At 46.6% G+C, this 13,039-nt stretch overlaps 1 protein-coding gene and 1 pseudogene across 1 annotated transcript in view; one reads left to right on the forward strand and one right to left on the reverse strand.

The window, feature by feature from the left end:
• The window catches only part of CFAP61 (cilia and flagella associated protein 61), a 255,995-nt gene that overhangs the window by 181,967 nt on the left and 60,989 nt on the right, over positions 1-13,039 (reverse strand). Inside the window, exon 9 of the mRNA XM_049699137.1 lies at positions 3,260-3,351. Within this exon, the coding sequence (XP_049555094.1) occupies positions 3,260-3,351 (92 nt within the window). The remainder of the gene's footprint in view (positions 1-3,259; positions 3,352-13,039) is intronic.
• Positions 8,283-9,302, forward strand: LOC101282392 (bladder cancer-associated protein-like; annotated as a pseudogene).

Raw genomic sequence — 13,039 nt, forward strand, 5'->3', positions numbered from 1 at the left:
ATCATTTTCCTTCTGCCTGAAGGACTTCCTTTCACATTTCTTGTAGTTGGGTCTACTGGTAATGAATTCTTTCCCCTTTTCTGCGTAGGCAGAGTCTTTATTTCACCTTTATTTTATTTTATTTATTTTTTTTTTGCGATATGCGGGCCTCTCACTGTTGTGGTCTCTCCCGTTGCGGAGCACAGGCTCCGGACGCGCAGGCTCAGCGGCCATGGCTCACGGGCCCAGCCGCTCCACGGCATGTGGGATCTTCCGGGACCGGGACACGAACCCGTGTCCCCTGCATCGGCAGGCGGACTCTCAACCACTGCGCCACCAGGGAAGCCCCACCTTTATTTTTGAAAGATATTCAATGGGTGTAAAATTCTCGGTTGACAGTTTATTTTCTTCCAGTTCCTTAAAGATGTGACTCCACCATCTTTTTTGCTCACATTGTTTCCAACAAGAAATCTGCTGCCATCCTTACCTTTGGGCCTCTGTTCCCAACTTGTCCTTTTTTTTTCTCCCTCTGGGTACTTTTAAGATTTTCTTTTTATGACTGGTTTTCCACTATTTGATTATGATGGGCTTTGGTATAGTTTTCTTCATGTTTCTTGTGCTTGTTATTGGTTGAGCTTGTGTCTGTGGGTTTACTGTTTTCATAAAATTTGGAATTTTTAAGTCATTATTTCTTCAAATATTTTTTCCAACCTCTTTCTCCTCTTCTTTATGAATTCCAATTACACGCATATTAGGTACTTAAAGTTATCCCACAGCTCACTGATACATTGATTTTTTTTTTTTAATTCTCATTTCTGTTTCACTAATCCCTTTCTCTGCAATGTCTAATCTGTGGTTAATCCTTCCAGTGTATTTTTCATCTCATGAATTGTAGCTTTAATCTCTAAAAGGTTTATTTGGGGTGTTTTTACAGGCATACGTTGGAGGTATTGCAGGTTCATATTCCAGGTTCATTCACCACAATAAAGTGAATATTGCAATAAAGCAAGTCATATGAATTTTTGGTTTCCCAGTACATATAAAAGTTATGTTATACTATACTGTAGGACATTAAGTGTGCAAAAGCATTATGTCTTTAAGAAAAAAAAATTCCAAACATTGTGGATTTAATCTACTTGGGTGCTGGATAATTTTGTATTCCTACAAATATTCTTGAACTTTGTTCTGGGACTCAAATTACTTGGAAGCAGTTTGTTGCTTTTGGATCTTGCTCTAAAGATTTGTTAGACAGGACTGGAGCAGTGCTCTCTCCAGAGCTAATTATTCCTCGCTACTGATGCAGTATCCTTCTGTGCATTCTCCCAATGCCTTGTGAGTCACAGGGTTCCCTGGTCTGGCTGATGGAACACGCACTATTCCCAGCCTTGTATGAGCTCTGTGCACTGTTAATGCTAATCCTTTTAGGAAGTTCTTTCCTCAGCCTGATCTTCAGTAGTTTTGAAGATCAGGCTGATGTGCATGTGCACACCAGTACTCAGCATGTGCAGATCAGTACTCAGCTGAATACCCAAGAGTGACCCTCGCTGGTGTCAACCACCTCTCTGTACAGCTCTCTCCTCTCTGGTACTCTGTCCTGCAAAACTTAGTGGCTTTAGTCTCCATGGACATACCACTTGGCTTCTGTGGTTCCTCCTGCCCTGTGCCGTGGTCAGGGACTCTCTCAAAGGAGGAGGCCACGATGTTTGGAGGGCTTACCTGGCTTGTTTCCCACCTCCCAGGCATCACTCTCCTTTGTTACCTGATGAGAAGTGTCTTAAAAACTTATTTCATATACTTTGGCCATTTTTTTGTTTTTTTTCAGGCAGGAAAGTAAATCTAGCCATCTTTGCCAGAAGCAGAAATCCCTCACGCTAAGTTCTTTCTATTAATTCCATTCATCAGCTTCATTTCCCGCAATCTAGTCCATGCCAAACAACCTTCTTTAAAAGCTTCAGGTGTCCCTCGTGCCCTCTTCTGGGATGTTTTCCACCCTCATTTCCACATGCTGAATTAGGAGACTTTCCTCTTCCCACCGTGCACCACCTCCTGAAGGCTGTGGCTGTGTTTTGGTCTCGCGAGCGCCCTCAGCACCTAGCAGAGAGCCTGGCCATTGTGAGCGTCCAACCTCTGTGCAGAGAATAAATCAGCCCTCGAAATACAACAGCCACCCAGCTACAGGTTGGGTCCTTTTGTGGTCTGGGGTATAAGAAGGCATGTTCCATACAGACAATGTGAAAATGCAGCAGGACGAGCCATGTGGCCTAATGCTAAGATAAAGGTGTTCCCTGACTCCTCTTCTTCCCAAGATCTTCTTTGTATGAGCTGATGGGCAGGGGGAATGTTATTTTGTCCAAGCTTGGAAAGGAGAAAAAAAGAAGAGCTGGGGGCTGGAGTCCAAGAAGCAATGGCACTGCACCAGCCCCCGTCCTGGCCTCAGGTGGACGGAACAGTCAGGAGGACCAGAAGCAGAAGGGCCCATGCAGTGAAGCGCGTGCTGGGACTCTTGGCCACACGCAGTGCTGATGCAGGGCCAGGCCGCCAACGGTGGCCTAGAGGTAAGCCCGTTCATTCTCCCAGCCCCCTTGGTGAGGCCAGTTCCAGAGGACACAAGGGACATGCCCTGAGGTCCTGCAGGAGCAGGTGAGGACCCAGAGCCCAGTCAATATGGGCGTTTGTATTGCTGTGACCCGTCAGTGGTCAGAGGGTGGCAGAGATGGAACAATGGCTGGATCCCCAGGCCCATCCCCCAAATCCTATGTCCTCTATTACATGGCTGACTGTGGCCTCCTTCAGTGGGGGTATGCCCCCCTTTAGGTCACGGTGGCAGCATTCACAGAGCAGGAGGGTGTGAGAGGGGCCCCTGCTGAAGCCAGGCTGGGCCAGTGGGCCAGGCGCAATCCAGGGAGCTGTGGCAGGTCGTTCTAGAGCCTGCAGGGCCCAGTGGGGCAGGAAGGAAAATGCTGCTTCATTTGAGTCTGTGGACAAGGTGAGCTTTCTAACCGCCTTTAAGCGAGCTGCTTTATCCACATCAGCCTCCTGAAGCCAGGGGATGAGTGAGAAGGCAGGGGGAGAAGGGATGGGGCTCCATCCTGAGCTGGATTCTTGAGGGTGCTGTGAGCCTGATTTGTTACAAACACGCAGCCTGTTTCCTCCCCGCCCTTGTCCCCCAGATCTTAACGTCAGTGAGACCTTTCCCTTCTCGGGAGTGACTCCAGTGCCAGGAACACCCCTGACCCCGACGGCACAAGCAGCACCAGGCTGGGGGGATGATCTCCGTTACCTGGATGCTCTCCTCGGTCTCCGGGGTGACAGCTTCCTGCGGCTCCTTGACTATTTGCTGGCATTCCTGGCTGCTGCTCCTGAGCTCGGCGCCTTTCAGAGAAAAAGGGACAAGAGGACAGAAAAGAGATGGTAAATATCTGCAGAGCACAGGACATTGGAGGCAGCGTGGTCACGTGTTTCTAAGCTGCAGCATATCTGAAGGATTATATTGCTGAGGGCAGAGCCGCGAGGTGGGGAGAACAGGGTCTTCGCAGCCCACTCGGATTCTGACCTCTCTGTGCCGCCATCCGCACAGGATGGGGGTCCAGTGATACCTGGCCCGACGGAGCTGTGGACATAAACCGAGGCCAGGATGGGGCTGGGCTGGGCTGCCCCCCAGGAGGCCCTCGAACCTGCCAGAGACCGAGCTCCGTGATCCTTTCATGGGAGCCCCTTTGAAGTTTGTAAACAACTGATTATCAACCTCCTGGATGGCAGGCTTTGAAATGATTTTAAGGCAGAATATGGAAAAGACCACAATCGGCTATGTCAGTGCTCTCAGAACACAGAGATTAGCACAAGGGCTGCTTTCCCCGTGCTGGGAAATACTGTGAACAGGCATCTGACAGAGGCCACGATGTTAACTTTTCTACTTTCTAAGCAAGACCTGGAGCTAACTTTGCATTATTGTTTTAATATGTTCTGGAAAGTTAATAATCGGGGTAGTGTTCATATATTTACCGTTCATCAAAAACTAAAGTAGAAAAAACTTTTTTCCCATTTTGTCTGAAAAATTCTTTTGCCCCTCCCTTTCTTCCTTCTCCTTCTGCTGTCTTTTCTTTTCCTTGTTCCTGTCTGTCTTTCTCCGCACCACCACCCCCCTCCTCTTCCACTGTCTCACTCTCTCCCTCCCACCCTCCCCCGCTCTCTCGCCACCCCTGGCCCCTCCTTTCTTGTTCACTCTGTGTCTGCTCCACTGGGACTCTTAGCCCTCACACCTGCTTGCAGCCTTTCGGCCTTAGCTCAGAGCAGCCCTAGGATGCTCTTGCCCAGGGGCTGCCCCTCCTCAGAATTGTCCGCACATACACAGGAGGGACCCAGGACCTGCTGGAGGCCCCAGATACTGGGCTGCCAGCGTGGCCTGCTGCCCTGTCTTCTTGTTTCTAAGCGTCACAGCAGACACGGTGGCATCAGAGGCAGCCTATCCTCACCACATCCTCCTCTCCCACTGCATTCGTTCCTGCAGCAACAGCCAGTGCAACGGCCCCTGCAGATGCCTCTCAACCCCAAATTCCCACTTACTCATGCCCTATATCTGCTTCTGGAAAAGATGCAGGCAAATGAAGTAGAATGAAATTCTAAGAGAAGAATCAGATGCCCAGGGAGGTGTAAAGGGCAGAGACGAAGAGGCATATAACGTTGAAGGTAAAATGAGAGAATGGCACCCCAACAGAGCAAGTAGCTCTTCTGGGTGGAGAGCAAATGACATGAGAGGGGACAAAGCACTCAGAATCACTCTTCTGAAGAAAGACGCTTTGGGGAGAATGAAACCTAGCGAGTCTCTAGCACCTGGATACGTCCTGCTCCCTGCAAAACTTTCCAGATCGTTTGTACAGTGTTTCCAGTGTTCTCACAACAGCAAACTAGAGTGCTTTTCAGGTTAATTCAGCTTGTTATTAAGATACAACATGTAGGGCTTCCCTGGTGGCACAGTGGTTGAGAGTCCGCCTGCCGATGCAGGGGACACGGGTTCGTGCCCCGGTCCGGGAAGATCCCACATGCCGCGGAGCGGCTGGGCCCGTGAGCCATGGCCACTGAGCCTGCGCATCCGGAGCCTGTGATTCGCAATGGGAGAGGCCACAACAGTGAGAGGCCCGTGTACCGCAAAAAAAAAAAAAAAGACACAACATGTATACGGCACGGTGCATGAATCTCTACCTGTATGTACCGCATGTTAACAACCCCTTAAATGAATATTAAAGCTTTTCCAGGGCCCAAAAGTTTCCCTCACCTGCTGTCCAGCCAACACACCTCTTAAAGGTAGCTGCTGGCCTGACTTCTACCATCACTGATTCGTTTTGCTCAGCAGCAAAGTATTTGAATCAAAAACAAACAAACGTTATCAATAACTCCCTATTAAGTTGCACTTTTTTAAAAATAATCTTTTCTTATATTAAGTTTTAAATTTGAAGAACTACCAAAAACACTGTTGAGTTTAAAAGAAAACTAGACTTTCCCTGGGAATTTATTTATTTTATTGAAGTATAGTTGATTTGTAATGTTGTGTTAGTTTCAGGTGTGCAGCAAAGTGATTCAGTTTTATGTATATATGTATATGTATATGTGTGTGTGTATGTATATATTCTTTTTCAGATTCTTTTCCATTATAGGTTATTACAAAATACTGAGTATAACTTCCAGGGCTATACAGTAGGTCCTTGTTGTTTATATATTTAATATACTTTATGATTAGGACAAAATTACTAAAAAGCCAGAAATTTCAGAGACTGAATTAGATTTGCAGTGAACAGTTCATCCTGGAGCCCTCACCGTCTGACAGGCTGATGTTCACAAGACAATTACCAACGACAACGACTAACTGTCTGGGCTAAAGTGTCGTGGGCGTTGCCATTTATTAAGAAGCAGCTGCCCTGCTCGTCCCCAGAGGTGGCTGCATTTCAGAACTGGGCAAGGTGATGCCACGTCCCTCCTTCCTGTGTCTCTGGGGTTTTGTGGGGTTTAATTAATTAATTAATGTTCTTAATGTGCCCTGAGATCCTCAGATGTGAGGTGCTGTCCTAGCAAAAACTCAAGGCAGCGGTATTATATAACACACAGCTAGAAACACGACTGAGGTTGCAAATTTAACTGTTTTTTTGTTTGGTTTTTTTTTTTGCGGTATGCGGACCTCTCACTGCTGTGGCCTCTCCTGTTGCCAAGCGCAGGCTCAGCAGCCATGGCTCACGGGCCCAGCCGCTCCGCGGCATGTGGGATCTTCCCGGACCGGGGCACGAACCCGTGTCCCCTGCACCGGCAGGTGGACTCTCAACCACTGCGCCACCAGAGAAGCCCCTTAACTGTTATTTTATTGCTTACACCACCTAAGTAGCTTGGTAGTCACGAACTAGGGCTTTATTCTAGTGGGAGCGAAGGCATCGTTTACTAGCTCTTCCTCTCTCAGTCAGACTGCTACCCTGAGGCGGGGTTACAATGAAGCAAATAAAGCTGGAAGTCCAGGTTCCTCCCAAGGCACAGCACCCACTATTGCATTCCTAATTTTGTATTATTTTTCTTAAAGAGAGCTCCCAAATTGTATAGACCCAAGACCTGTGTCTGCCTTGCTCTTTAACAGAAATAATACAGAGGAAAAGCTAAATAATACATTGTGAAGGCTTTAGGAAAAAGTAGCAGTATACAATCTGGTGGGTTTTGACATTTTTTAAAAATAGTGATCAAAAATCCTAACAAGGTTTTTTTGTGAAATGAAATAAAGTGATTCTAAAAGAGCAAATATGGAAGAACATCTAGTCAACAAAATTTTAAGAAATAACAACAAAGAGTGGGCCATATTTTCTAATGAGTATTAAGACATATTATATTATTGATACTATGTATAAAATAGACAACTGATGGGAACATACTGTATAGCACAAGGAACTCTACCTAATGCACTGTGGTAACCTAAATGTGAGGGAAGTCCAAAAGGGAGGGGATATCTGTATGTGTATGGCTGATGCATTTTGTTGTGTAGTGGAGGCTAACACAACGTTGTAAAGCAACCATACTCAAATAAAAATTAATTTAAAAAATAACTATTGGGCTTCCCTGGTGGCGCAGTGGTTGAGAGTCTGCCTGCCGATGCAGGGGACACGGGTTCGTGCCCGGGTCCGGGAAGATCCCACATGCCATGGAGCGGCTGGGCCTGTGAGCCATGGCCACTGAGCCTGCGCGTCCGGAATCTGTGCTCCGCAACGGGAGAGGCCACAACAGTGAGAGGCCCGTGTACCGCAAAAAAAAAAACAACAAACAAACAGAAAAACAAAAAACTATTTAATCACATAATCCCAAAATAAAAATGGAGATACTTTTCTTAAAAAAAAGACATATTATAAAGCCATAGTTATTAAAACAGAGGGTTATTGGGAGTAGGAACAGAACAGAATGCAATCCAGAAAAGAGCCAGATAATTATGAAATGTTCATATATGTTAAAGGTAGCATTGGTGCGGGAAGAATAAACTGTACAATAAATAGTGCTAACCATAAGGAAAACAATTCATTTGGGCCCCTATTTCATACAATACACAAAGATCATTTGCAGATATATTAACAGCTTAAAGTTTTTTTAATACTTTTAAATTACAAGAAGAAAATATAGGAGAACATCTCTATTATCTTGGGGGTGGAGAAACCCTTCCTTAAAAATGTAGAAGGCAGAAGTCATAAAAAAAAATTGACATGCTAGACCCCATCGGAATTTAAAAGTTCTGTCTGTCAAAAGAACCCCCTATTTTTTAAATAAGTAGATACATGGAGAAAATATTTGCAACACACATGATAGACCAACAATTGAATTCTAGGGAAAGAGGAAAAAAAACACAATAGGCAAAGGAAATGAATGGACAGGAAATGCAAATGACCAATAAACACATAAAAAGTGTCCAACCTCAGTAATAGAGAAATGAAGTTAAAACAATATCTCCTTTCACAGCTATCATACTGGCAAAAGTTAAAAATGCTGACAACACTAAATCCTGGAAAACTAGGAGAGGCTCTGGAGGAAGGCCACTGCTATGGCCATGTTTGGTGGCAATGTATTTCCAGGCCCAACAAGAACGATTCTGGGAATATAGCCTGTGGAAACTCTTGCAAGGGGCCCAGGGATACGTATGCAAGGATAGTTATTGCAGCACAGTTTGCAATAACAAAATAGTGGAAACAATTTAATTTCCATCTAAGGACAAATGTGACCCATTCCATACAGTGGAATCCTACCCAGAAGATAAAAGGAGGGTCGCAGCTTCCTGCGGCGTCGGAGGTGAGTTGAGGTGGAGGCAGGCTGAGGCTGCAAAGGTGTCAGCAGTGGTGGCAGCGCCATGGCAGGACTCGCAGGATCCCTGCTGCCTTGGTGATCCCGGGCAGACAGCCAGAGACCACAGCGGCTCAGCTCCTGGAGAGTGAGGGTTGAAGAAAGCAGAGGGCAGCCACCCGCGCCCACTGGCTCCCATTAGGTCGGTTCCTGCAGTGGTGCCCGGTGGCCTTGGCGAAGGCCCTGTCCAGCAGAGATCATGTATTGCCTCCAGTGGCTGCTGCCCGTCTTCCTCATCCCCAAGCCCCTCAACCCCGCCCTGTGGTTCAGCCACTCCATGTTCATGGGCTTCTACCTGCTCAGCTTCCTCCTGGAACGGAAGCCGTGCACAATTTGTGTCTTGGTTTTCCTGGCAGCCCTGTTACTCATCTGCTAAAGCTGCTGGGGAAACTGTTTCCTGTACCACTGCTCCGATTCCCCGCTTCCGGAATCGGCACATGACCCCGGCGTTGTGGGCACCTAACAGCCAGCCCAGTTAGCTTTCCAAGGAAGCAGAAGACGGGAGGGGAGGCATTGACATAGGTCATAAAGCATTGGAGTTTCAAATCCTGCGGCCCTGCGGGGGCCACATTCCTAATGGCGCCTTTTTGGCCTGTGACGTTTTATCCTTACAATGTGAATAATAGCACTGACCGGTGCTTTTATCGTAGAGTCCTGTAGTCGTGGGTGGTCTCGTGGTTGTGTGTGTTCTGTCCCCATCTTGGCCCCTGACTGGCAGGATGGCCACCCCCCTCGCCTCATTCCCACGAGGAGCCTGCACCCATCCTGGTCAACTGCCCCAGCATGATCCGGGCAGATAAAATGCCAGTCTCATTGTCACCTCTGTGACCCTTCCTTGTCAGAGTGTTACTGACTCCTCCGTCCCTCTCTTGGCTTCCTGTTAGTTCTCTTTAGCCCTTTCCTTTTTTGGGGAGCACCTGTCCAAGACAGGGCTCAGTTTTGCACTTATCTTGAATATAAAGAGATTGCTGATGCCCGAGAGCCTCGCTTTTTTATTCTTCTTCCCTGGCCGGCAGGCTAGACAGAATTGTGTCTTGACTGCTGTCCACAAATCTTCAGTATTTTCCCCACTTCATTTTGAAGGAAGAAGTAACAGATATATGTTGCTCTTTCACCTGGGGGTCTGGGCTCTGGCTCAGCAGCCCAGCTTCGCTTCCTCTGCCCTTCCTCCTGCCTTTCTCAACTGTCGCAAGGAGGGGGCCTCATTTTGTCTCCCATGCATGCTCTGCAGGATTGATGTGTTTACGTAGATCTAGCAGTCCCCAGCCGAGTGAATGGGAGAGTACTTGTGTGTTTCATAACAGCCACGATCCCCTGATAGGTGTTTGGATATTTTTTGGTGTGGTGTGCCGTGCATGTGCGTGTGTGTATACGTACGTGTACAAGTACATGTGTAAATCCTTTTTAAAGAAGCTTTATCGAACGTATTGTGATTTTGGGGTGTAGCAATAGCTAGCTTGTAGGGGCCGCTACAGTTGGTATTTAGTATGGGGATTGCAGAGTGACCAGCACACTGGACTCCGAGGTGGTTCAGACGAGACAGAGGGGAGCGGTGGCCATCGTCTTCGTGCCAGGAGCTTCTCCGGTCCTGCGCGTATAGACTGTATACGTTACGAAGAATACACGGGAAGACTTTGTGACTGTCACTTGCTTTTTTCTTTCTCTGCGCTTCAGTAAAAGTGTTGGCAAATGAGACTGTCTCCTGGCCCCTGCCCGCTGGGGATCAGCATGGTTGTCCTTCCAGTCTAAACCATCCATCTTTCTCTTGCCTGAAGGGGGAGGGAGGTGGGCCAGGCAGAGGACAGAACTGGAGGCAGTCCATCTAGGGAATGGGACTGCGGGGCCACACTTGTGGAACATTTGGACTGCTATTCTGGACCTTTTATTTCTGGTGTGTTCATTGCACAGCGTTTGAAATGTTTAATAAACCTTTATAAACTTAAAAAAAAAAAAAAAGGAGAGTCGCAGACCTAGGCTTATCAACGTTATTAGATCTCAAAGAGCTGAGTGAAGAAGCAAATTTCAGAACGTCCCATACCCCAAAGGTGCCATTTATGTAAAAAAAACTGCCACAGGCTTCCCTGGTGGTGCAGTGGTTGAGAATCCACCTGCCAATGCAGGGGACACGGGTTCGATCCCCGGTCCGGGAAGATCCCACGTGCCGCGGAGCAACTAAGCCCGTGCACCACAACTACTGAGCCTGTGCTTGTGCAGGCTTGGCCACTGACCAAAAGGAATTCAACTTTTACTGCATTACCCTAACTTTTTAAAGGAGGACAGTTTTGTGTATTATTAACACAATTAAGATTCCCCCCAAAATGTCTAATTATAAAAGTAAATTTCTATCTTCAGAATATTACAAAATGGTCATTTTGTTTAGTATTTTAATATTATGATTTCAGAAAAGACTGACAAATGAATTTAAGCCACTCAGCTCTAAGAAGAGGAAAGATTAGAGGTTCGCGTTAAATCATTCATTCAACTGAAGTTCAGTGGAGAACGGGGAGTTGAGGGCACTCTAGAGGTACTGCGAAGTACATAATGAATCAGATGTCGTCCTTACTCTAAGAGGCTCACAAGTAATTAGGGTGTGAGTGCACCCCCCAACCCCCCCCCACCTCTAATGATCTTGCAGTGTGAAAGTTGCTAAAGCAGAGGTATGAACAAAGCACAGTGCGTGTTCACTTATTTATTCATTCTTTCATTTAAAAATTTATATTTTACACCTACCATCTGGTAGACATTAACACACTAGACGTTGAAGATTCAGCAACGAACAAGACTAACTTGCACTCCCAAAGCAAGTCAGTGAGAGAAGGAGGAAACATTAAGCTCTGCTAGATGCAGAAAATAAGAGCACGGGAGCTGCTTCAAGGTTGAGTGGTCAGAGACGTCCCCCTGGACATTTAAGCTGAGATCTGAAGGATAAGAAGTAGCCTCGAGACAGTAAGAGGATGGAAAGAGTGAGCAGACAGTGCTATCAAGCATTTCTGCTGAAGAGTGGAGATGTCCTTATTTCCTGACCTGTTTCCTTCCTTGGTTTGCCTCTGACCCTTTGGTCTTCTTCGTAACTGTGCTAGTTTCCTGTGGCCACTGTAACAAATTACCACTCACTTGGTGGCTTAAAACAACAGAAATGTATACTCCCACAGTTCTGGAAGCCAGAAGTCCTAAATCAGTACAGTATCCCTGGGCAGAAATCAAGGTGTTGGCAGGGGCAGGCTCCTTCTGTCTTGGATAATTTCATCATAAGATCCTTCATCACACTTACAAAGACCTTTTACCAAAACTAAGGTAACATTTGCACGTTCCAGGGATTGGGATGTGAAGATCTTTCGGGAAGTCACGTTTCAGTCTAACCTCGGGAGCACCTGGGTGCTGTGTATCCACCCAAGTGCTTCCTAGGAAGGTAAACTCAACTTGTCCGAATCCGAAGTCAGAGCACCTCCACCAAATGATTCACTCACTCTTCTTATTCCCATCTTGCAAAACGGCTCCACCATCCACCTAGTTTCTGAAGTCACCCTGGAGGTTTCCCTCTTCCACAGTCTTCCTTCCCCATATGCAGTAAAACATCAAGTTCCATTAAGTCTCCAAAATATCTCCCAGGTTCATCCACAGTCACGCTTCTGGTTCAGCCCCTCATCTCCTTCCAGCACAGTCCAGTGGCCCTTGGAAAGTCTTCCTAGAAACTAGAAGTTGACGGTGTATCCCTTTCTAGTTTAAGGTTCCTGATGGTTGCTCATTAGTTATGTTGTGATTAAACAGAATCTAGACTCTTTCGTGAGGGCTCATAAGACCTCAGCTGCCTCTCCTCCATCTCCTGTCCTGCTTCCTATTTCCCACCACCCCCTCACTTCCCGCTTCAGCAACACTGAGCTGGTGCTTTCCCCTCATACGCCCTGGTCTCTAACACCTCCTTATTTTGCACATGCACATTGTTTTTCCTCTGCCAGGAAAATCTTTATGAAAGCTCCAATTTGTTTTTGAAGTTTTGACTCAAAAGCTTTCTTTTCTATGAAGTCTATGTTAATGTTCCCAAGATGACTTAGGTATAACTCTGCTGTGGTCCCACCACAATTTTCTATCCTTCAAAACACATCTCTGATTATAAATTCATTTGTCTTGTATGTTTATCCTGTCATTAGACCATGCAAGGCTCACCAGGTGCTAGACCAGGCTCCCGAAGGTTAGTATATGGGATGTATTAGCTGAATGAACAGCAAGAGGCTGATGATGAAGTCTACAATGATACAAAGGAAAACACTCGCAGGCCGCATGAAAGCAGGACAATGAGCTTTTCCATATTGTTCAAGGAAACTCCTCCCTCCTGGACTGCAGTGCAGACTCCAAGCCATAGAGTACGGTGAACTTGAGCTCAGTGCACTGGTAATTCCCAGATCACTGTCCTGACATGAGACTGTAGGTTTTATCCTCCAACAGGCTAAACTGGAGTTTGTGTCTCCTGAGGACAGGAGAAAGGAGGCCATGACAAAAATCACCAGCGTTCTTCTTTTTTTGGGAACATGGGTTGTAATCATGATGCTGATTTTTCAGCCTCGCTTTGTTTAGGCCCTTTGTCATGTAGTGGCCTCCACTCCAATTCTGGGACCTGCTTTGGATAAGTGACATGTGTTAGCTCTAAGCCTAGACCTCAAGAGGCCTTGTGTATTTCCACTTGGTCTCTTGCAGCTGTGCCGTCACCATGAGA

Source organism: Orcinus orca, chromosome 16 (genome assembly GCF_937001465.1).
Source record: "Orcinus orca chromosome 16, mOrcOrc1.1, whole genome shotgun sequence".
In the NCBI taxonomy this organism is placed as follows: domain Eukaryota; kingdom Metazoa; phylum Chordata; class Mammalia; order Artiodactyla; family Delphinidae; genus Orcinus; species Orcinus orca.